Source organism: Phragmites australis, chromosome 2 (assembly GCF_958298935.1).
Source record: "Phragmites australis chromosome 2, lpPhrAust1.1, whole genome shotgun sequence".
Taxonomy (NCBI): Eukaryota; Viridiplantae; Streptophyta; class Magnoliopsida; order Poales; family Poaceae; genus Phragmites; species Phragmites australis.
Genome location: NC_084922.1, coordinates 47,736,154 through 47,759,968, shown reverse-complemented (window position 1 = coordinate 47,759,968; position 23,815 = coordinate 47,736,154). Strand labels below are relative to the sequence as shown.

Genomic DNA, 23,815 nt, shown 5'->3' with positions numbered 1-23,815 from the left:
AGCTTAACAGTACAGCGGAGAGTAGTATCGGAAGCCGATGGCATATAAGTAACTGAAACATTTATTCGATGATATAGAAGTAAACAGAATTTATTCGATGGCGAATTGTAGAATCGGTAGTTATTCGATGGCAAATCGTAGAATTTCTCTATTATTATATACCGATTGAACAAAATTACAGTAGTAAAACGATATAGAATAATACGCTACACACTAGGTGTATATCTATTATGTGTCTAGACGTATTGTAGTTCACTGTTACGTCACCTTCCACTTATGATCCCAAAAACAGTATAGTTGTGATCCATAAGATATATCGGTTACTACAAATATATATGGTCATAATTTGGTACCTTCTATAGTTGTAATTATGTGATTTTTGTCATGTGATTGTAACTTGTTCAACTCTACGTCCATCCTCAATTACATCTTAAAAGGAGTATAGTTACGATTCACAAGATAGGTCAGTTAATACAAAAATATATGATGTAACTATACTATTTTGGGATCATAATTGATCCAGTTACGATCTCAAAAATAGTATAGTTATGATCCACAAGATATGTCAGTTACTATAAAAGTAATACCATGTTATAACTATATAATGATCTAAAACCTCATCAAAATATAGTCTTCATAGATCTTATTTTGTTAAGCATATTTTTTTCTAACAATATATATGTTTCAAACGGATCAAATATCGGATCTGTGATTCTAGAGAGATTACATTTTAACTATTCGAATCAACAAAAAGAATCATCATTGCATGCTCTAGTTGTGGAGTTTGATGTGTATGTGGTATCATCAGTGGATTGACTCTCTTGGTTTATTGACTCACGAAAGGCTCAGTTGGCTCGATTGTCCGTAGAGGCGCATCGCAAGTCTAGACGTAGAATAGATTTATCGTGTATGTGTGTGTATAGACGCAATAAAACACTTTCAGGACCTTTTTCATTTCTTCACTTTTCGTATTCGTTTTTGCCTTGATGTTCTCATGTTCATATATATACTCGACGCTATGTCGACGATATTAACAACTAGACAGTGAGATCGATCAAAGTGGCGAGCACGTGGGCTATGTCTCGTATCGTAAGTCATAAGAGATTCATTATCATCTATTGCATCCAAGACCCACACGTGTACGTGTCCATACTAGAGATCGACTTGAGTAGAAGTAAAGCATGCATGCACATGCCAATGGACACGCACATGCGCTTTATCGTTCCAAGAGAAGATTGCACAATCGATGTGGACTGTGATCGGTGTGTGCACGTGAGAAGCGATAAACGCTCTCGATTTCTATAGTACTATCATGTCTGTCCGGTTTGCAAAACTTGAAACAACTCATCTCGTATGGACATGGTCATATATCCTTCTCTGTCAAGCGGACTACACGACGCGCGTGTACCTACTAGCTACTTGGTTTGAAAGGAACATGCATGAATCAAGGCGTACTTTCGAACGCAGAAAATTTGTAGGAATTTACATTACAATATATATTTTTATGTTAAATTCTTGCATTGTAGAGTTCACACGGTGCAGACACGCTCTGATACTTTTCAGACACGCCATTTACCCCGTGAGAGTAACTATTGGAACAATCGTACACTGTAATAGAATAGGTTATTTGTGCCACTCTATTAATGTCAGTTAGGCACAAATCAATATTGATGAAGTATTAGTACCAGTTCGTAACATTCTGAGCTCGATCAATAATTAAACCGAGCTAAACCGACAAAGTTACTCATTATCAGTGCCCATTCTAGCTACCAACTGGCACTATCAGTGTCGGTTTGTAAATATGGACCGCCACTGAAATGTTTGAGTCGGACCTAAAATTTTACATAGGTAAAATGAATAAGTTTCGCGTACAAGCACGAGCCCAGCCTTATCTTCTCACCCCTCACCCGATGGAGCTCTCGGCCTTATCTCGATCTTTCCCGATCTCTCGATTCTGAGCGCGGGGAGGGACAAATTCATCGAGGAAGGCATCGGTTTTATTGGGTGGCATCGGTTTTATCGGCTGTTCGCTTGGAGGCTGACGCTCCCGTCTCTTGTTTTGATGTTTTCTAGGTTTATGCTGCGCCAGCGTGGACTGGCTAGAGTCGTCCTTCGTGGCCATTGCGGAGAAGCTCTACGCGACAAGGAAGGCGCATGAGTCCGCAGGGGTGGTCGGCGAGGAGGAGAAGGGCCGGACCGAGGCGATCAACGGCAACAACAACAGTTGGGTGAACTCAAGCAGGAGATGACGGTGGTGGCTCATTCCTAATCTATAAACTATCTGTTCTTGTGTATTCCGACTTTCGCTTGCAGTTTTGAATATCTGAAAATGGTGAGTTCATTATTCACTTTTGTATGGCAGATGGCTCCAGAGCAAAAAGTTCATCTATTCTACATAGAATTGCAATATGAACTGCAATATGTTAAAATGTTGTGATTTAAATATTGATGAGTGGATGCATGTGCCTGGGCTATATTTTGATTGTGCATTTTTTTTGGCTCATGAATATCTATTAGTGCCAGTTCTATTTTAGGAACCGGCATTGATAATCCATGATTATTAGTATTGAGTAATCAGTGTCGATTAAAAAATCATTACTGATGTTATTTTTGAGCCAGTATTGATGATTATTTCTGTAGTAGTGGTAAGAGAAAATTCAAAAAATAAAGATACATCTCTAGATTTTGACGACTAATCTACAAGGTAGCTAGAACTGCAAAACAGTCAAATAAGTTACCAAGATGCTTTTCAAGTTAACAGTCAACGAAGGCCATGGATTGCTGACATGGCCTCCCTCCACCATGTCTCGCGAGAACACATCACTCAAATCATATGGCTATGGAGTGTTACACGGGAATTAAACCTTTAGCCTGGCATCCCTGACACCGTAGTTTGGAAGTACTCTGGCCAAGGCATCTACTCTCTGCTATGTACATGCACGCCATGATGTTCAAGGGATCTATTTGCACAAAATTCACCTAGCTAATTTGGAATGCGTGGGCGCTGCCAAAGTTCAAATTCTTCGCCTGGCTGGCCATCCAGAATAGGCTCTGAACCGCATATTGCCTTGCACGCAGGGAATAGCCTTGCAACCCTATTTGCACCCTGTGCAAGCACTCCCGTGAGACTTGTCTCCACTTGGTTGTGGAATGCTCCTTTACCAGGAGGGTTTGGCGATGTATTGGTAGGAAGTTGAGGTAGCCGGCCATCCTTCCTGACACATGGCCACATAGCTTCTCGGTTGCTAGTTGGTGGACTTCCATAACCCACTGCATCCCTTTATCACGAAAAGCCTTGAAGTTGCTTGCAATGCTTGTTTCATAGGAGATTTCGAATGAAAGAAACAGGTGGGCTTTCGACAATAAGGAAAAGCCGGCTGCCGAGGTCTTGAACATCGTCTTCAATGAGGCTAAGATTTAGGCCTTTGCGGGGGCGCATCATTTAGGGTGTTTCCTGTCACGAGAATAGTCTTTCCTTGAGCTCCTTTTCTTGCGTTAATTGGAACCTCAGCCTTTGGGCCGCGGGGGATGCGCCTAGCTTTTATCTGTACTTTTAGCCTGTCGGGCTCTTCCTCTTTTAGTAATCTATAATTGGCCGATTTTCTACCGGTTACGTTTCAAAAAAAAAAAAAAAAGACGGTCAAGTTCATCAAGAGTACATGGGAAAGATGGGCCAACGAAGCATACCACCTCCTGTAAAAGATATTCTTCCAGAATTCCCACATTTATTTTTTTTATTGTTAAACAATATATATATGCTCATATATACTCATATATATATGAGTATTTATGAAAACGATAATGATAGATGTGTCCCACAAAATAACTTTATAATATTAGATACTTGTGTTAGTTTTTACAGATATAGCAGAGAATTTCATGATGAAAGTTATTTGTGACTAAGCGAGTGCATATAGCTAATAAATATGATCTCAACATTCTAAAATTTAAGTCAAACTTAAAATTAAGCCACTTTTGTCTGAACTCACAAAAGAAAACCTAAACGACCATGCCTTGACATGCGAATTGTTCTTTCTACAAAATCACGTGAATTTGAAGTGTTCGAAACGAGGCCTAATAGGTTCGGAGATTCAAGTTTATCCAGAAAAGAAAATTGCAAAATCAATAAATCTCCAGGCTATACTTAAGTTGTTGCAATGCACACAATCTGCAGTGTGTTCACAAAATTTTTACAGTCCTGGTCTGGCAGCATACACGCTAGGTATGAATCAGTCTCTAATGAACTTAACCAGCTGCCTGCATGGAGTAATATGAATAGGTAACTACTCATTAGTTTGAACCGCCCCTCTAGCTGGAGCTAGCTTTGACGGTCAAAGTTTTAGGCGGGGGAGGGGAGGCAAGCGGTGCAATTACCAAGATAAAAACACACACGCCCTATCTTAACCTCCACTTCTCCTTCCCCCATAAAGAGAGAAGAAAAAGGCATTAGTTTTTTTTTTTGTACTGGCGTCTGGTAGAGAGAGAGAGAGAGAGAGAGAGAGAGAGAGAGAGAGAGAGAGAGAGAGAGAGAGAGAGAGAGAGAGAGAGAGAGAGAGAGAGACTCTTGTTAACAATTCGTCCTGGAGGATCCTATGCGAGGTTTTTAGGCTTATTTTTGCTCACTTCTCTATGCGCGACGTCCGGAGCTAGACGATGGACCTGGGAACGCGAAGCTTTTCTATGGCCGGAAGACAAGGGTTCGTGTCCTCTTCTAGGGTGCAGGTGGCACGTCCTCTCCGTCGACATGCATCAACTTACCCTTTTTCTAGCTTTTCATATCTTTTCTGCTTTTGTCCTTTCTTTTATTTGAAGCAAATTAAGGAGGCTCATAGTATTTTCTTGATGCATGGCAAGCAAGGATTATCCTGCACCCTTCTATTGGGGCATGTTTGATTGATTGGATGAATTAAGCACTAGTACAACAATCAGAGTCGATAAACCGCGACCTTTATGGGATTTTAGGAATTGTGGTATGTAATTAAGTCACCTTCTGTTAGCTGTGTGCTAAATTTCTTATCTTAGAATTACTACACACTTAGGTTTATAATCAAGGAAATATTTTAGGGTATCATTGTAGTACTAATTATATTAGGAGTATCTTTAAATTACTAGTACTAGTAGTACTACATGTTAACCCGTTTGTGCATATGTGCGTGTGTGTTTGTGTCAGAGGAGAGGAACGCAGAGCATAGGGCTTTGTTAAAAAATAAAAACATGTCAAGGATTCAGCTTCTGCAGGTGAGCTGTGAGTGGCTTTAGGGTTTGAGGAGAGGCCCAGATCAGGCCAGGCCTTAATAGTCGTTCATATGCATATTTCAGCAATCTAGAACGGTGTTTTGGCTCATAGCTGGGAATAATACCTAATATAGTTGGACAGGCATATGCATGCATATGTCAACTGCTTGCGTATACGTCCAGCACCCAACCGCGCGTGCATGTGCATCCTGTATATTTGAAAAGAAGGATCATACACGAACATCTGCTTACGAATTGAGATCCTAGACAAATAGAATGAAGCTTAGATCATGCACCATTTCTATTCTGCAAGAAGGATTTCTTTATCATTCTTAACAGCAACTTTCTGGTCAAATGACCGTGACAGCTTATACTATTATCGAGTAAAAGGTCACCACTTTAGTACTACATGTACGAGCATGCGCAGATACATCTACCATCAGGTATTGATATATGCATGCACACATATAGACATGTTTTGAGGAAAATGAGACAAAATATAGTGGACTCTCCCCCAGAAAGCACAAGCAAAAAGTGGTTCTGTTCAGTTAAATCATGCAGCTGTTTTTAATTTGTATTGCACACATTACTCCATTTTTTTTGTTAAAGAACTCCTATATATATAAAAATTGGTCTATTTTTTATTTATTTTATTTTATTTGAACTTTTTGATTTATTCTAGACCTAGAGATGATCATAACAATAAGTAGTCTAGATTTTTTTCTAATTAATATGATAATTTCGTGACATTAAAAACAAATACGATAACTCTTTTTATCATAGAATAATAATATAATAGATAATATCATACTCTATCAACCTATAATAGTACAACAGTAGCATCTCACATAGCACTACTACTAATATCAAGGAGTCTACTAGTTGTATAAATATCTACCAGTACTAGCACTGTTGCTTAATGCTCCAAAACTCCCTGCTTAACTTCCCCTTCCCCTTCTCTTCTCCTGAACATTTCCCCTATCAATCTAACAAGAAACTCAAGTAGCAACCACTAGACACCAAATAATCACAGCTCTTTCAGCTAATCAACCATGGCTACTGTGAACAACTGGTTGGGTTTCTCCCTCTCCCCGCAGGAGCTGCCGCCCTCCCTGACGACGGACTCCACCTTCATCTCCGCCGCCGCCACCGGCGACGTCTCCGGAGACGTATGCTTCAACATCCCCCAAGGTATATATCGATCGATACGTGCATAAGTGCACTTGTACGGCTATATATGACACGCATACTCATTGAAGGTAGCATGACATCTCGTTGTTTTTGCAGATTGGAGCATGAGGGGATCGGAGCTTTCGGCGCTCGTCGCCGAGCCGAAGCTGGAAGACTTCTTAGGAGGCATCTCCTTCTCGGAGGAGCATCACAAGCCTAGGTGCAACATGATCCCAAGCAGTAGCAGCACTTGCTACGCGAGCTCAGGCGGTAGCACTGGCTACCCGCTGTACCACCACCCCAGCTCCGCGATCCAGTTCGCCGACTCCGTCATGGTGGCTTCCTCGGCAGGCGTCCACGACGGCGGTGGCATGCTGAGCGCTGTCACCGCCAATGGTGGCTCCGGTAGCAATGGCGGCAGCATCGGGCTGTCCATGATCAAGAACTGGCTGCGGAACCAGCCGGCCCCACCGCAGCCGAGGGTGGAGGCGGCCGAGGGCGCGCAGGCGGCGCAGGGGCTCTCGCTGTCCATGAACATGGCGGTTACGCAAGGCGCCGGCATGCCACTTTTAGCTGGAGAGCGAGGCCGGGCGCCCGAGAGCGTGTCCACGTCGGCGCAGGGAGGGACCATGGCCGCTCGGAAGGACGACAGCGGTGGCAGTGGTGGTGCCGGCGCCCTAGTAGCGGTCAGTACGGAGACGGGTGGCAGCGGCGCGTCAGCGGAGGCGGCGGCGAGGAAGACGGTGGACACATTCGGGCAGCGCACGTCCATTTACCGCGGCGTGACCAGGTAGGGCCGGGTGCAACGAATCATGGAACAGAACTCACGGAAATGCAAGAAGCTATCTAGATTTGATTGAACCTAACAATCAAGTAATCATGAAATTTAACAAGCTAGAACATATCATTAGCAATACAAGAAGCTATGATAGACTCCATACATTGCATCTAGGGAAGTACTTTATTCTTGTTTGAGGTCTCTCTTTCTGAATCAAATGAGCAGTGTCATTATGTTGGGAATGATCGTGGTATAGTAACTTAATTAACAAAAGCTTCTGCTTTTTATTGGATTTAGGCATAGATGGACGGGGAGGTATGAGGCTCATCTGTGGGACAACAGCTGCAGAAGGGAAGGCCAAACTCGCAAGGGTCGTCAAGGTACTAATGATCTTTAAATGATTCTGTTTATCTATTATTTGATCTTCCCCCAATGCTGTTAACTGACATTACTTCTCATTGATCATCTGGATCGATCGATCGTGATTCGCGGGATTGAACTCAACTCTTAAATCTACAGTCTATCTTGGTACGCGATTTTACTTGATTCGAATCGGACTACTTAATTTGTTTCTTTTTAAATCAGCAGAGACAAGCTTTTCTTTTGCCTTGCATTTCTCATTTTTTTCATCTTTGTGACGTTGATAGGTGGTTATGACAAAGAGGAGAAAGCTGCTAGAGCTTATGATTTGGCTGCTCTTAAGTACTGGGGTGCCACGACGACAACAAACTTTCCAGTATGTAGAGTGCAGTTTTACATTACTGAAGAAATTGATATTTCTCAAATGCTGTTGTTCATTGGTTGTTGATCTTGAGTGAATGATAACCTCTGCAGTTTTAGTTATATCGCTGAGATTGTACTTAAAGGCATTTGTTTTTGTATTTCTAGGTAAGTAACTACGAAAAGGAGCTGGAGGAGATGAAGCACATGACAAGGCAGGAGTTCGTAGCGTCTCTGAGAAGGTCGGTCTACAATAATCTTTAATTATTCTCATATTTCATGATTAAAAATTACTCTGTATTAGATGCTGAGCAAGATTAATTGATCAACGGAATATTAGGCTCTAACTTCCAATCTACATGAGTGCAGGAAGAGCAGTGGTTTTTCCAGAGGTGCATCCATTTACAGAGGAGTAACTAGGTATATATGAGTACATATATACTACGATGTAGGTCGACAAATGCATATGCATTATGAGAATGCAAATGCAAATATGGATTGAAAATATGAATGATGTTTTACTCGAACCCTGTGAATTATAGGCATCACCAACATGGGAGATGGCAAGCAAGGATCGGACGAGTTGCAGGGAACAAGGATCTCTATTTGGGCACCTTCAGTAAGTAAAACGACCTAGTTTATATACATGCACTACAGAAGCAATTTACTCTCAACCAACCATCTCAATGCAAACGAGAAGCAAGTACTAGCTGATGCTATCGTGCTGCACACTTGACTTTTATATGGATTTATATATGACTATTAAAAGTGTGATTATATCAAGTCATGCCAAGTTGTACATTACTTAGTGCATGCTCCTCATGTGGCTTTTTCAAACCTCTCCCGTGTCTGGTGCTATTGTTGTCTCCCATTCACCCGTGCATCAGGTCAAAATAGTACTATTGCCTCGATAAGAAACAAGCGAGCGAGCATGCATTTGCTGTATAGACTAATTATAATTAAGTTGCAGCATAAACTAATTAAGCTGCACGTCGTATCTTGCATGCATGCATACCATGCATGCATCGTGCATGAAGTGAAACGCGTGTGCTTGGACTGAGCTAAGCAGAGCTCAACTTTGTGTGGATGCAGGCACGCAGGAGGAGGCGGCGGAGGCGTACGACATCGCGGCCATCAAGTTCCGCGGCCTCAACGCCGTCACCAACTTCGACATGAGCCGCTACGACGTCAAGAGCATCCTCGAGAGCAGCGCGCTCCCCATCGGCAGCGCCGCCAAGCGCCTCAAGGAGGCCGAGGCCGCGTCCGCGCAGCACGCCGCCGGCGTGGTGAGCTACGATGTCGGCCGCATCGCCTCGCAGCTCGGCGACGGCGGGGCCCTGGCGTACGGCGCGCATTACCACGCCGCCGCGTGGCCGACCATCGCTTTCCAGCAGGCGCACGCGGGCTCCGGCCTGTACCACCCGTACGCGCAGCCGCTGCGCGGGTGGTGCAAGCAGGAGCAGGACCACGCGGTGATCGCGGCGGCGCACAACCTGCAGGAGCTCCACCACCTGAACCTGGGCGCCGGCGCCGGCGCCGGGGCGCACGACTTCTTCTCGGCAGGGCAGGCGGCGATGCACGGCCTCGGCAGCATCGACAACGCTTCGCTCGAGCACAGCACCGGCTCCAACTCCGTCGTGTACAACGGCGTAGGAGAGAGCAATGGTGGTGGCGTCAGCGGCGGCTACATGATGCCGATGAGCGCTGCGGCGGCAACTACCACGGCGGTGGTGAGCCATGAGCAAGTGCATGCACGGGCACACGGGGATCACGACGAAGCGAAGCAGGCGCAAATGGGGTACGAGAACTACCTGGTAAACGCAGAGGCCTACGGTGGTGGGAGGATGGCTCCCTGGACGCCGGCTTCCGCCCCGCCGGTGGCTGCCGCAGCGAGCAGCAACGACATGACCGGGGTTCCTCACGGCGCACAGCTCTTCAGTTTCTGGAACGACACTTAGGTTACGTGAACCGGGCTTCGCGGTAAAACAATACTGACATAAGTAACGCTTAGGGTTCCTTAAGTGACCATTAAGTTGTTATTATTGTCTCGCTTAGTTTCTTTGTAGCTGGAAGGAGAGCTAGTAGCGTTTCTTCTGAATGGAGGGTGATGGTTTGTGAAGAGTGTCATGGTGCTTTCTCCATGTCTAGATCTTCACTTGCTGCCATTTTGGGGTTCAGGTTCAGAAGGAAGGATACCAAATAGTAGTATTAACCAAGTTGTTAGGTTGGCAGAAAACTAGAAAATGGAGCTGGCAAGCCTGCTTGTAAATTGGGGCAATGTGATAGCTAGGGTGGATGGCATGACATGAGGTGAAAACTAATGGCATCTTGTCAAGTATTTCCATTCATATGATCAAATTAAGCAGGGAAATCAAGCAAAGATTATTATTGTTTCCAGTCCTGTTAGCCTGCATGGATGCTGATTATTTGGAGCTGAACATGGGCCGAATCCTGTCACGCACTTCATTTCCTCTCTTTTATCTTACGAGCTTCGGCCCAATTGAAGACATCTTACAAATTGGACCGCAAGCCCTAGAGCTTATCAGTGCTCAGTCAGCCTGAACTGCTGCCACCAACCAAACCAAATCCAATTTTTTAGGAGTTTTAAACCAAATCCAAATGCCAACTGCTTCTTTTCATGGAGCAGAGCAGATTTGTTTGCCTGAACCATTTGAGTTGACCAAAAGCGCATTTTTTACTTGAGATTTGTTACCTACTATGGGTCAGTGGGCTATATGTTTGAGCAGTTGAAACTAGGCTATATGTTTGAGCAGTTGAAACCTCAAACTACACAGACTACACAAACCTTTGCCAGGATAAAAATGAGGCAGTTAATTTTCTTCTCTGCAGTATATTCCGGGACATTTCCCATCTGGATTGGATGAATCTGCAGCTAGAAATGTTGATCACTATTCACTAAAATATGATGGTAAGAAAAAAGGTTGTAGCTTTCACCCCTCAATCTACCCTGGTCAGAGCTTATAAATGACATGGCTTGAAAAATTCTGGGTTTGCTTAACTCGGATTGTGTTTGTACTTTCGTATATTACCTGAACGGTAGTAAACAAACATAAGCAAATCTATGCCATCTTAAAAGAGAAAATGATAACTTCTACTGTTTGCTATCCATTATTAAAAAACCAAAATACTCTGCTCTCTCATTATAAACAAGTGAGATGAATTCAGTAAGCAATATACAATGCAAAAAGTGTGAATATGCAAGCAACTGAAGCTGAATAATGTTGGCCCCTAACCCCATCCCCCACCTCCTCTCCCTCCTTCCCTCACACATTGCAACCATGGCCATTATAAATAGCCATCCATATCAAAGCCAACGTCCACACCCTTTTCTCCTCTCCCTTGACAAAGCACTATCTAGCCATGAAAATGAGCATGACAGGCCAGCCAAAGGGTCACCTATGGATGGCCTTCACCATGTTGTTTGCCATTTTTACAATGCATGGCGCGGGAGCAACCAGCTTTTTACCACCGTCTCTTTCCTTATCACCAACATATGCTCCTGTTATCAAGGTGGTAGGGAAGGTGTACTGCTATAGATGCTTCAATGAGGCACACCCAGAAGAATCCCATGGGAAGAAGCACCTGGAAGGTGAAATTTTGTCATTAGCCCTGTTTTTACGATCTAATCATACTAATGCAGTCAGCTTGGAAATATATTAATGTTACTTTTGCTCATAATTAGCTTCCTTAAACATAAGTCGGTGACATAAAAAAGCAGAAGGTCCAAGAACATGGGTAAAAGAACAATTTGATCTTTTTGCTCATTATGATGTGTTCAATGTTGCGAAAATCTGTGAATGATTGTATAAGAAGGATCTGCACTTCTTTCCTTCCTGGGAGCCGCACGCTTTGAACCAAATTACAGCTAAAGCACATTGCTGAGAATAGACTGACTTCCAAGATGGATGCTTTTGCAAATCATCCCCAAATGTCCTTCTGAGTTTCATACTTATATCTCATTTCCTTACAATGATCTGGGTGCAGGAGCCATGGTCAAGGTCACTTGTCAGGCAAATGACCAAGCACTTGTGGGATTTGGCTACACCAGAAGCAATGGCAAATACAGTGTGAGCCTTAAGGGCCTACCAATTAGCAATACCTATGGGTCTGATTCGTGTAAGGTTGAGCTCCATGCAGCACCAGGAGGATCTGACTGCAATGTGCCAATGGAGTTAAATTTGTCTGGGCTCAGTGTTTACTCCAAGTCAAGCGAGGAGCTGGTTCTCAAAGCCAACCAAATAATGGCATTTGCATCAAAGAAGACCTTTGTATGTTCGAAACCTCACATCCTACCACCGATGTATCCCCATTCCCTGTCACCCCCTTACCAGTATCCCTCACCCCTATCACCATTGCCTTATCAATATTCACCACCTCCTTCTAACCAGTTTCCACCTCCAGCTTACCAGTACCCATCACCACCTCAGAACTACCACCCTTCACCACCACCTTACCAACAGTCCACACCTTCAAACACCTACCGATCTCCACCACCTCCACAAGGCGTCAAGATTCCAGCACCATCCCACAAGCATTTAACACCTCCATACTACTACAAGTCACCACTTCTACCATCATCAGCAACGCCTCCGTATCACTATAACTCTCCACCACCTTACCAGTATTCACCACCTCCGTATAACTATCAATCTTCACCGCCATCCTATCTGTATTCTCCACCTTTGCCTCCAAAAGCTTCGAAACATCTACAACCAAAAGCCCCTCATGAAAATTCTCCACCAGCATCTTCAACATCTACACAGCCTCTTTACCAGTATAACTCTCTATCACCTCCAAATGTTGGCACGTCATCAACAATGCCACCTCTGCACACCTACCAATCCCCACCACCACCGAATCAGCTATCTTAAGCATCAACAGCAGGGCTCTTGAAGTGTAAGTTTTCTTTTGTGGTAGAACACACTATTATGCACCATCTCTTAAAAAAATATGAAATAATTTTAATCTTCCAAGATGGCTCTTATGAACTCCACATACAAAACTAATTTTTTGGGATGATTATTATGCAATTTATATTCCCAAAGTGTAGTGACATGACATGTTAACCATATGACTTGGATCTCCTTTCAGGATCAGGGGTGAGCAGAATAAACAAAAAAGTGGAAGCCTGTTTTCAAGAGGAAGAAGCATCATAGCTAGATGTTCCAACTACCATCTCGGTGTCTAGGGTTGTTTATGGCATTGTCTAGAGTTGTTTCAGCTTTCATTTCATTGCCTACTATTTCAGCAATGCAATCATAAGTTTGTAGAGCTTTCTTACTAGCTCTGCTTAATCCAACATATCGTGTGGTTTCCTTGCAGCTCCAAAATGAGCATTCTTGTGTATGCACTTAGGGCCCGTTTGGCAGAGCTTCTCCTGATTCAAATTCTCTAAAGAAATTGATTCTCTGAGGAAGTGATTCTATGGCTGAAAGTGATTCTTAATGATTCTCTAGGATAAACTCTATGAATTAGGAGAATCAGCGTGGTTAGCTCCTCAGGAGAAGCTACTTTTTTCAGCTCCTCAGCTTCTAGTACATTTCAGTGAATCAGGAGAAGTGATTCACTCAGGGAGCTAAAGCCAAATTCTGCCGTTTGGCAGAGCTCCTCCAGATTCAGCTCAGAAGTTGAATCTGGAGCTCTGCCAAACGGGCCCTTATTTCTCAAAAAAATCAACAAATCGCTCTGATTGGTTCCTCGAAAAGAAGGAACAAAGAAAATATATTTGTGGCCTGTGGTCACTGAACTTATTGCAATTGTGTTCCTTGGTTTATACTGTGGCATCTACAGAAGATACACAATCCGGAAGGGACCTCTCCACCATAAAAAGAAAATAAAAACATGACAAAAATCTAACTATACATCTGCACATGAAAGTATAATATCATCAGTAAATCAGTAAGATCCCAGACAATCAGAGCCAAGTGACATTCTTCAGCAGGCAACGCGGTTTTTCAGGAAATAAATTTGCTGCTAAAGCAAGAACACTCGAAGATTGCATTTTTGAACGGATCTCGCGATATTTACGCTGAATTCTTTGGCCTTGCGACGCAGCTTATCAACACGGACTAGTGACTAAGCAAGTGGCTCCGAGAGCTCACCGGAAAGCAATCTGGTGGCCACGGATGGGCAGCCTCTGAGAGTGGGCCCGCTTCGCCGGTGTCGGCGATGGGGACGCACGGGTCTGCTCCTCTGCGGCCATCGGGAACGGGCACCGCGGCGGCTGTGGCGGTTCCTCCCGGCGCAGAAGATCCGGACAGTTTGGGTGGGCTTAGGCCTTGAGGGAGCTGGAGTGTATCTGGGCCTGTATTTGGGCTACGCCGTCACATGAATTGGACGAATACGTCTCTCTCTCTCCAGTCTCCACGGTTAGCTCTCTGCATCATTTTTTATCTCAAAAAAGAGCTCTGCATCAAAGTAGGCAGCACACCGATCAATACGCCACATATCCACAGCAGCACATGGAGACATGATCCATTGCATCATCGTTCACATGGGATGTGTTTGGCTGCCCAATCTGTTCCAATTTGATCCGATAGGTACGTATAATATTAGAAAGAAATGTGTTTATTTGTTTGTATCTACTGTTTTAATATGGTTCGACGGATAAAAATATACGTCTTTAGTCTGGCTCATGGATAATCTCAATTCTTATATTCGCTCATACGATTTTAAATACAGTCAATCAAACAGAAACTCAGATCAGTCTATTCAGATAAATACTCTTATGTCAACAAATATGACTCCACTCAATCTGCTTTCGTCCGATCAAAATATACAATACGGTTCTACAAAACCCTATTCAATTAATCAAACACACCATGGATGATCCTCATCCTCGGCGGCTCAGGTACACCGGCACAAAAACATATTTCCAGCAGCAAAAAAGAGCAGTTAAAAATTCATATAATAGTTAAAAAGGTGTCTTCAGACTTGACAATGGGGTCGTAGTCTTTACTTGAGCAAGTAGAAGAACTACAGGCTCCGTGCGCGTTCCCCTTCCAGAAAAACGAGCGAGGTGACAGAAAAGTGGCAAACGGACGAAACAAAATGGCCAAACAAACACCTCGATCACGCGCCTGCGGCTGGCGTTGCAGGAGGGCCACCGGAGGCCCCAGGAACTTTGATGCCAACGGAATATGACTGAAATATTCGCCGTACCTGCAGTTGGAGGCCTGCGGCTAAGAAAGGCGCACCCATCCAATCCCAACTGCCATACAAATCCAGGATACTCCTATCTCTTCTCTTTTATTCTTTCCCTCACCCAAATGCTATCCATACATCTCGAATCCTTGATCTGCTCACTGGAGTGACATGGATTATCGCCCGAGCTCTTCCATCACCCAATACTCCGAAGCTACCACAATCTTAACTGCTGTTAGAACAGTGATGTTGGACTGCAATCTGCTGTAGCCCTTAGCTGTACGGAACACTCTACGCCGTATGCGACCTTCGTGTCAGTCCTTGTGCACCGTGCACCTTGGGTCGTGTATCTGCTACACTACACTAAAGGCAGCTCTAATAGTTAGAGTTAGTTTGTGCATCGCTCATCTTAGGTTATGTGTTACTGCTACGCAACGTTAAGAGCAGTTCTAATAGTTAGAGCTAGCTGCTAGATCTAACTATGAGAACATAGTTTTTAAAATTTATACGAGTTCTATTTCTTCATATCTTATAAAGAAGAGATGTGTTAAGATATGATCTGCTTTATATTTAAAGTTATCTCTTGATCAAGAGATAATTCTCTAAAATTTCATTTTATATTTGCAAAATATAAGTTAGCAGCTAGCTCAACTATCAGAGCTACCTAAGGGACCAAGCTATGATATTAGTGTAATATACACAATGCAAACTAAATATGGTTTAGATCTTAATTTATCTTGATACGCATATGATCAAAGAAAAATAATTACTAACAATTACTTCTACCTAGCTGCGCTTCGCCTCTGACTACGTTACATGGCTCATGTTGCACATCTCTAATATATAAAATACGAGTTGGTTTCCGTGTTATCTCTTTTTTTATTCTCATCGTATCTAATAAATTCCTTTAAAATTTAAATAATTTATTAACTTTTGCCATCTATCCATGTCCTCTAGTCTTTCCCATTTCATTAATATACGATATTTTTTACAAATAAAAATAAGAAGAATAATTAGCGGATAATCTACTCTTCCTTTTTCAGATCATATATGAAATCGAACTATGACATCGCGCTCTATGGCTCATCTACATATTCATACTTTGAGTTTATACTTGATATTACTGTGTTTAATATTTATGTTTTTATTGCAACTTCCAATACTTTTCTAATTGCATGAGTTATTTAAAGCAGTAAACAGAGTAGCAAACCGCCCCTATCATCGTCATCATGATTGTTTTATGCCCTATTTGTTTCCTGCTTATGATTCTGCTTCTGCTGCTGCTAAAAGTCAGAAATCAAAAGGCAAAAAATAAAATAAGGTTTTGGAGAAGTAGCTTATGAAAAAGTCAGGAGTCTGCTTCTGAATAAAATGAACTAAAACTGAGAAACAGACGTTTTTTTTAAAGCTATATGCTGAAAAGTCAAAAAATTATTATAAAAATCAACGATCTATGTAAAAGCAAATTTTTAGACCAGCCAAAAGTATAATTTTTTTTAAGAAAACAAAAGTACAAACACGCCCTTATTTATGGGACCAACGAGCGAGCACTAATAAATGCGGAATTTATCTCGAGATCCAACTCTCACCAACTCCGATCTTCATGCAGCTATTCTAATCTGCTAAACTGTTGGAGTAAACCAAATCATGTAGTGTCCTTGTTCATTCAAACTATAAATTTATTTCAAGGAAAAAAGTCATATAAAACGTGTTTTGAAAATGGAAAAGAAAAGAGAAACAGAGAAACGAATCTCAATATAAAACGAATATGCATACACTAGGACGGCGAAGCTTGCCCTGCGTTCTACAAAAAGCCCAAATTACCAAAAGGACCCTGCCATTCCTGGCTCCTCTCTCAGGTCAGGTCCCAAAGGGGAAGGGAGAAGTGGGGGAAAGCGCAGAACACAGGAAGGACTTGGGAGTTGGGACTCCTCGCAGCTCGCGGACGCCAGCCTGCGCGGCGACCCCTCTCGGCCGTGCTGCGGTTGCTGCGTGAGAAGCCCTTCTCGCCGCCGCACGCGGAGGTTTTGCTTGATCCTGCGGTCCTTTCCCTGTTCCAAGGGTCGGCCAACTTTTGCGGTGGTTTTTTGGTGAGTGCCGTTGATCTCGCCTTTTTTTTCCATGTCAAGTTCGATTGCGATTAACACGGGTGATGTGATTGTTCCATCTGGGCCTGTTCCGGTCATATAACGGTAGCGGAGCTTATCGGGAGATGCTTCCTTTTTTGGTTTAATCTGTTCGAGGTAACAGGAGAGGCATGTTCCTTGATCAGTGCAACTGTTTCGTCTGCGATTTTTCACTGCATCTTCTGGTATTGGTTGGAGAACTTGGTCGAATCGCTTTGGTATTAGTTTCATAGAGATGAAGTAGTGCGCCGTGTATGTCATGCTATTGTGACGGCTTCAATTTGCAAGTGCTTTTGATCCACCGGGGCCCACCACAAACATGGTGTTCAGGGATTAGGGTTGCTAGATTGTTTGGTTTGGATGACATTGTGCATGGAATTTTGGCTTGTTTGGTTTGGATGTGATCTTGGTGAGAGTAAGTTGCAATTTGCACACTCCAAAGATAATCTTTACTTGGGTGGCGCGATTGTTATTCGACGAGAACATCATTATGTATGACATTGTGCATCCGTCTCTTTCCCCTTTTCAACCCTTATGTAGAATTGCATTTGGGAGAAATAATGACATCCCTTATTTTTAAGGAGGAAAATGTTTATGAATATCCAATTGTTCTTCCATTTGGATGCATTTTCCGTGTTGTATGTTCTAATTTGAGGAGCTCTAGTTGATCAACATGCTGTACTTCGGTTGAAAATTGACACAATACTGCACCGGGCTCACTGTTGCAGAAGGTGGAATGCTTGTTATACTCAGCTGCCTTTTCTAGAGGAATTAGCCTTTTGTTCTCTTTTCAAAAAGGCAATCAGCCTTTTAATTTGTCATTGGTTACTATTTGTTTCAGTCTCCTCTTCAGCCATACTACTTCCTTTGAGAATCCATGTAAGCCTAGTTGTAAGTTGGCAAATAGGAGCACATTGCTTATGTCGAGAGAAATACCATCTATGCTGCATCATTTTTTATTACCGAGTATTATCAAGTACATGTTTCAGCAGGTATCCCTCCTGCTTAACAAGACCATTTCCCTTTGCAGAGCACATTTGTTTGTCCTCTGTGGGAGTTTATCAATGTCGGCAGGAGCCACCTTAAACTGGATTAAAACCCCGTTTAGCACCCGGAGATTTCATGAATTCTCTAGTTTAAGGTCCTTCCCTCCCTCATTGCGAGTATTTTTTCTTAATGCCTTCCTTGCATTTTTTTAGGCTAACAACTGCAGCCATTCCTTGCAGTTTCCGATGCCGAAACCCTTTTGGATCAATGCAGCCTTGCTGGTTGGCAACTGATCAGGACTCATCCCTAACCAAGGTTCGTGTGGCTGCAGATTATTCAGACTCAGTTCCAGATTCAAAGTACATGAGAGATCGGGGGGGCTATCATCCTCTTGAAGAAGTTAAAGAACGTCCAAAGAAGAAGGATTTGTTGCTAACAGATGTCGAAACAGCTAGAACAGTAGTAGAGGTAACCTATACACCTAATGCAACTAAACAGTGGCTAGTATTTCTAATGCAGCTGGTCATTTGATGTTGCATTGGCATGGCCAGATACCATAGTATAAATCACCTCAGGCTAATCGAAATATAAGCTGATAAAGCTAACACAAATTCCTCCTGCTTAAATTGATGATTTATATTCGTATGCGATGTGTTACTGAGCCTAGATAAGATTTCCAATTTTCCATCTTGTCTAGGCCAATAGCAAGGGATTGCTTGTATTTCCTGCAAGGGTGCACAGTGAACCTCATGGACATGTTGCATGGTCAGAGTTTCAATATGTTGTTGATGACTATGGAGGTAATGCCTTAATGTGCAAGGGAATTTTTAAAATAGAGCCTTCATAGTGCTCCTCTTGTGCAGCTAACCAGCTACGAACTTATGTACAGACATTTTCTTTGAAGTACCTGACAGTGAGAACATCTTGGAAGATGATGCTGCAAACAACCCTGTGGTAAGATGCTGTGCTGCGGTACCCACCAGTACAATATTAATTGAAATTAGATAATAATAATTAGTTTCCTTGTTAGTGGGTTTGTTTCCTTGTAGATATAAATTATATTCCATGTATTAGGGACAAGTTTCCTATATTTAGAGATTAGTTCCTAAGGGTCGAGTCAAGCCATATCTCTATAAGAGGGATTGCCCTTATATCCAATATGAATCAGGAAAGACAATGATTTATTATTTCCCCCCCCCCAAAAGATTTAACAATACCAGTTGAAAGTCTATCTGCCTGGTCGAATACCCTAATACCCTTGAAACCATGCCATCTGCCTCTTTTGCATGGTGTTCACAACATAAGATTACTGTTGGTTTCTTCTCTGTTTGTATGCCACCTTGTAACAACAGATGTTTTGTATGGTCGCTAATGCCATGCCAAAAAAGTTGCGATCATTTAGTCTTTCCATTGCGACATGGCATCAGACCCTAGGATACATTATCCACCTAGTTTCAGTTTGCTAGTTTAGTGCTGCCGTCATTTTGATGGGAGAATCGCTTACTTGCTTGAAATGGTGTTTTAATTGCAGACAGTTTTGATTGGAATGGACGGACCCATTATTGGAGAAAATAGTGTGGTGATTAGTGATTTTAGTGATTATATGCATGGTGAAAATTTTATGGACGTGCCTGATGAGCACTACAGCAAGGTTTGCTAAGAAAGTTCATTTTCCTGCTCTCAGCAGGTACTGTTGGCCATTTTTTGTTCTTAGCAACAAGCCTGTCATTACTAATGTTTTCTTTGTGAAATGTCACAGATTGATACAGAAATAACTGATATTCTTATAGAATGGGGAATGCCAGCAACAATGCGCACAATACATCCGATTTATTTTGCCAAATGTTTGACAAAGGTAAGAGATAAACATATTTCAGAGTGCAGACACCAGCAGCCCTTGAATAGTGAAAATGGTCAAACAGACAACAATTTAGCTAGGAAACCCAAAGTGAACATCCTGTGCTTTAAATTGGTCAATAAGTGATTAGTTGAATCTAGATTACATCCTGTGCTTTAAATTGGTCTAGTAAATTTGTGATATTACGAAGAGTCAAAGCAAACCTCTTTTTTTCTCAAACCCAAAGTGAACCTTCTGGTAGAACAATAAGCAACAGCCCAGACCTCTCAGTTTGTGATATGATAGTAGATGGGATTGGAAGGGAAAGGGAAAGGGCAAGAGCAAGGGTAAACAGGCTCGCCCTCCTCGGAGGCTCTGAGCTTTAGGGTTTAATTCTTGCTTGTCCATAAATGAAATTGGCCTGGTATTATATAGCCGACTGCCTAACACACTTTAGGAAATCAATCGACTAATCTTAACTAACCAATCTGCTTATCTCCGAATCTAACAAACTAAGGAACAATATCTAAACTTAACAAACTAAACCTATCTCTGATTTCTTGCCTCCCTTCTTGCGCCTGTACGTTTTACCGATGAAGGCGTCCACAACAGTTTGACACACATCAACATCCAAGAAAGAAAGATTTAATCAAGATGGTCTCACGGTAGTTTCAAAGTACACTTTCTGTCAACTGGGACAGAAAGTATCAAAATGTACTCCCAACCAGTCAAATAAAAGAAAGAATCAGCTAAAAAAAGGTAAGTGGCAGTTTAATGTTGCTCTGACTCTGAGTATTGCTTTCCTGTCAATTGGCAGTGGATGGAAATTGTGCTGAAAAAGTGAGTATTGTGCTGAAAAAGGAACATTTTAAAAAACATCATGGCTGTTATATCTGCTAAAACTGAACTTTTTATTTATTTATTCTGAACTTTTGTGTATTAGTTTATTGTAGAGTAAAAGCTTCAGCAAGCGTATTTCATAGCATGAGTGATCACAAGAGCATTGCCCTAAATACACCGCTCATTGAATAACCCAAGTGAGAGCTCGGAAATCACATTACCTGTCCTTTTACTATACAGGCTGTTCACGATAATCATGGGGAGAAGATGGATAGTCCATCAAATGGTGTCTCTATTGTAGGATATCTGAGACCTGCGTTTATAGAGGAAGAATCTTATTTGAGGAGCTTATTTCTTGGTGAATGCAACAGTGATGGTTATTCATCTGAGTGGAAAGGTACTTCCATACAAATTCAGATATGAAGAATCTACTTTTATTTTCTTTACCTTATACTTCAATCCAATTATCAATTCTAATAATTAGTAAATCTAACAGATGAACGCAACAGAGAAACTCGACCAGTTTCTGGAACCAACCGCCTAATTGGTAATTAATCAGTTGAAATCTTGCACCTCATTTACCCACTTTACTTCAATTTGTATTGACTAGTAGTAAGTGAATATGTAGATGATGACAAGTCAAGATTTGACTTCAATGATCCCAGAACCAGCACTGATTCAATGATCTACAAACTGGAGATAATGACAATTGAGCTGTTTTCCATCCACAGAAAGCAAGTAATGCCTTGCATCTTCCACCCGTATCAGTTGATGTCTTCAGAATATCGTATAATTAGTCGACTTCTCTTGGTATGATGGTCATTATGGTTTCTTCTATTATGTGGATTACTGCAGTTAATGATTGATCCACAAGATTTTCAAGATGCAGAACCAGATATTCTTGCAAATTCTGCTTCAACGATTATACAAAGGATCAAAGAAAACAGTGACCAGTGTGCAATGGCTCTCAAGTCACTCTGCCGTAGGAAAAAGAGCCTTACTGTTGAGGTATGTTTATTTTCGTTGATGCCTTATTTTCATGTTCACAATCGGAAACCATCATTCTTATGTGTGGAATGCTCTGCTTTCGCCCGAATGTCCAAATTCAGTATTCCATTGTAAAAACTGGTCATGAGGTACATGTTCTTTTTCTTGTTTAGTTGTTGTGGCTGAATACTTCTGCAGTTCCAAGACTCTGAATACATCTGCAATGCCCCCTTTTGCCCAGAAGCACTTCATATGCCATGTGATTATGATACTACCTTTTCATATGTTTAGGCATGAAGTCGTTTCTCACTTTTATATTGCTAATAAAACAAGTACTCCTGCGGAAGCTGAGTTTGCAATCTTATATGTTCTGCAGGAGGCAAGCTTGATTGGCGTTGACAGTCTTGGTATTGATGTAAGAGCCTTTTCTGGCTTGGAAGCTAGGACTGTTCGATTTTCATTTAATGCACAGGTTAGTTATCAGGCTTAAACTTTTCAAATCACCGTGGTTCTTTTGATTGAACCTAGAACAATCATTTGGAACCTTTGGTTTCAGGCACTCTCCGAGCGTTCAGCTGAAAAGAAGATCAGGCGAATGCTTTTCCCCCGCTATCAACGTAAAACCGTGAAAGCCTCCACTGAAGATGAGTGTTGATCTGTTTGCCTGATTTTCCTTGAAACACCTGGGTCGGCTGGCCCGGCGACAAGGGTGTGAAGGGAATCAACACAAGATCTTTGATTTGATCTGATGCCAGTTTGTTAGGAGATAGTGCACACTTGTCGACTACGAGAATGACCTGATCTTTCAGAGTACTTGATCGAGGTTTTGATTTCATTGGCTAAAGAAAGCTGATCACCTTTGATTTCTAGTATGCCTAAAAATAAAAAGCTTTCAGTTCCTAGTTCCTAACAAATAAGGTGCCGGTTCTTGTAAAAGGAGGATCGTTGAATGCACTTGCAATCTGATGCCGGCGGCAATCTGCAACTGACCAAGTTTCGTCACCTATAAATTCCCAGTAATAACAAGGTGCAAGAAGAGAGGGCAGATTAATAAGAGCTCTGTCTGTGGGCTGAATCATTTAATTTTACCTCAACTTGTAACTAACTTCTTGTCATTTCTTTCGTGCCTGAATAAATGTAACACTACTGTGATTATGTCGTTAGCCTACAGAAATGAAAATTCGACAAGTGTCTCATTGTATACCATATCGATTCACAGAACAAAGAAGCTCTACACCATAGAGCTCTACACCATGAGCTATGGAGCCCATGTATTTTGTTAGTGAATATCTTTCAGAAAAGGTGCCCCTTTTACTGGTTCTTCCGAGATAAGATAGTGACTGAGCTTAGGTGACAATGTTTCCACGCTGGTAGTGGCAGTCGCCGTCCGAAAACGAGACGATGACGCTCCAGCGAACCAGACGCCGGCACCTCTCTACGCCCGGATTGGTCCCAATAAAGCCGACGCGAAATCCTTTGGCGCCATCTTAAACATGCAGATTCCGAGCAAGGAGAAACGTGCAGGCGGCAGAGGAGGAAAGATGAAACGACGAGGAGAAAACCGCTCGTCGTCTCGTTGTAAACCGTACGGCGAGAGCGCGACGCGAGCCGGAAAAGCCAGCGGCAGAAGGGCGCGCGGAGCGGGTCCCCAGAGCGACGCGCCGGCACCGGCACCGTCGCCGTCGCCGCCAAGTCTCTCTCCGCCGCGAGAGACGCCGGCCGCAACGACGCTCTCGTCGTAACTTGCAAGCTGCAGCTAGTTACGCCGCGACGCGGGGAACGCGCTGGGATGCCCAACGAGCTGTCGCCATGCCTGCCGTGACAGGTCGACGCGGTCCTGTTTGCTTGCAAGCGATGCTACGACCATGACGAGGCGCCATCGAAAGCTATCGTGCATGATGATAACCGGGTACGGAGCACATATGCCGTACTCCATCGTCCGGACGGAGGAGTGACCTGTTCGGTACGTGA

The 23,815-nt window shown here is 42.7% G+C and overlaps 3 protein-coding genes across 7 annotated transcripts; all 3 read left to right on the top strand.

Annotated features, from left to right (window-relative positions):
* The first annotated feature begins 6,167 nt into the window (after positions 1 to 6,167).
* Positions 6,168 to 10,273, top strand: LOC133910199 (AP2-like ethylene-responsive transcription factor BBM2). Its single transcript, XM_062352710.1, has 9 exons — positions 6,168 to 6,426; positions 6,523 to 7,195; positions 7,481 to 7,563; positions 7,703 to 7,711; positions 7,831 to 7,919; positions 8,072 to 8,145; positions 8,273 to 8,323; positions 8,446 to 8,522; positions 8,996 to 10,273. Exons 1-9 carry the CDS (start codon positions 6,288 to 6,290, stop codon positions 9,859 to 9,861), a joined length of 2,061 nt encoding a protein of 686 aa, XP_062208694.1. The 5' UTR covers positions 6,168 to 6,287; the 3' UTR covers positions 9,862 to 10,273.
* A 1,000-nt stretch (positions 10,274 to 11,273) lies between these two features.
* On the top strand, positions 11,274 to 13,272 carry LOC133910198 (extensin-1-like). Its single transcript, XM_062352709.1, has 3 exons — positions 11,274 to 11,513; positions 11,909 to 12,820; positions 13,016 to 13,272. Exons 1-2 carry the CDS (start codon positions 11,285 to 11,287, stop codon positions 12,793 to 12,795), a joined length of 1,116 nt encoding a protein of 371 aa, XP_062208693.1. The 5' UTR covers positions 11,274 to 11,284; the 3' UTR covers positions 12,796 to 12,820; positions 13,016 to 13,272.
* Positions 13,273 to 16,848: 3,576 nt separating this feature from the next.
* LOC133909387 (uncharacterized protein At3g49140-like) lies at positions 16,849 to 22,654 on the top strand. 5 transcript variants are annotated; one of them, XM_062351799.1, is made up of 14 exons: positions 16,850 to 17,157; positions 17,264 to 17,310; positions 18,224 to 18,334; positions 18,420 to 18,648; positions 18,878 to 18,980; positions 19,070 to 19,134; positions 19,712 to 19,831; positions 19,940 to 20,035; positions 21,098 to 21,254; positions 21,354 to 21,404; positions 21,486 to 21,595; positions 21,713 to 21,865; positions 22,221 to 22,316; positions 22,401 to 22,654. In XM_062351799.1, exons 3-14 carry the CDS (start codon positions 18,258 to 18,260, stop codon positions 22,497 to 22,499), a joined length of 1,356 nt encoding a protein of 451 aa, XP_062207783.1. In that variant the 5' UTR covers positions 16,850 to 17,157; positions 17,264 to 17,310; positions 18,224 to 18,257; the 3' UTR covers positions 22,500 to 22,654. The 5 variants fall into 5 exon arrangements, with proteins under 5 accessions (XP_062207785.1, XP_062207783.1, XP_062207782.1 ...); XM_062351801.1 differs by lacking the exons at positions 17,264 to 17,310; positions 22,401 to 22,654 and adding an exon at positions 22,018 to 22,103 and having other exon boundaries at positions 16,849 to 17,157; XM_062351798.1 differs by lacking the exon at positions 17,264 to 17,310.
* The last annotated feature ends 1,161 nt before the right edge of the window (positions 22,655 to 23,815 follow it).

Excerpts from the sequence above, each read along its gene's own strand:
- LOC133909387 (XM_062351798.1), top strand. The coding sequence starts at position 18,258 with ATGTCGGCAGGAGCCACCTTAAACTGGATTAAAACCCCGTTTAGCACC. Across the intron at positions 18,649-18,877 it reads CAGCTAGAACAGTAGTAGAG|GCCAATAGCAAGGGATTGCT; the intron begins GTAACCTATACA and ends CATCTTGTCTAG. Across the intron at positions 21,866-22,220 it reads AAAAGAGCCTTACTGTTGAG|GAGGCAAGCTTGATTGGCGT; the intron begins GTATGTTTATTT and ends TATGTTCTGCAG.
- LOC133910198 (XM_062352709.1), top strand. The coding sequence starts at position 11,285 with ATGAAAATGAGCATGACAGGCCAGCCAAAGGGTCACCTATGGATGGCC. Across the intron at positions 11,514-11,908 it reads TGGGAAGAAGCACCTGGAAG|GAGCCATGGTCAAGGTCACT; the intron begins GTGAAATTTTGT and ends ATCTGGGTGCAG.
- LOC133910199 (XM_062352710.1), top strand. The coding sequence starts at position 6,288 with ATGGCTACTGTGAACAACTGGTTGGGTTTCTCCCTCTCCCCGCAGGAG. Across the intron at positions 6,427-6,522 it reads ATGCTTCAACATCCCCCAAG|ATTGGAGCATGAGGGGATCG; the intron begins GTATATATCGAT and ends TTGTTTTTGCAG. Across the intron at positions 7,920-8,071 it reads CGACGACAACAAACTTTCCA|GTAAGTAACTACGAAAAGGA; the intron begins GTATGTAGAGTG and ends TTGTATTTCTAG.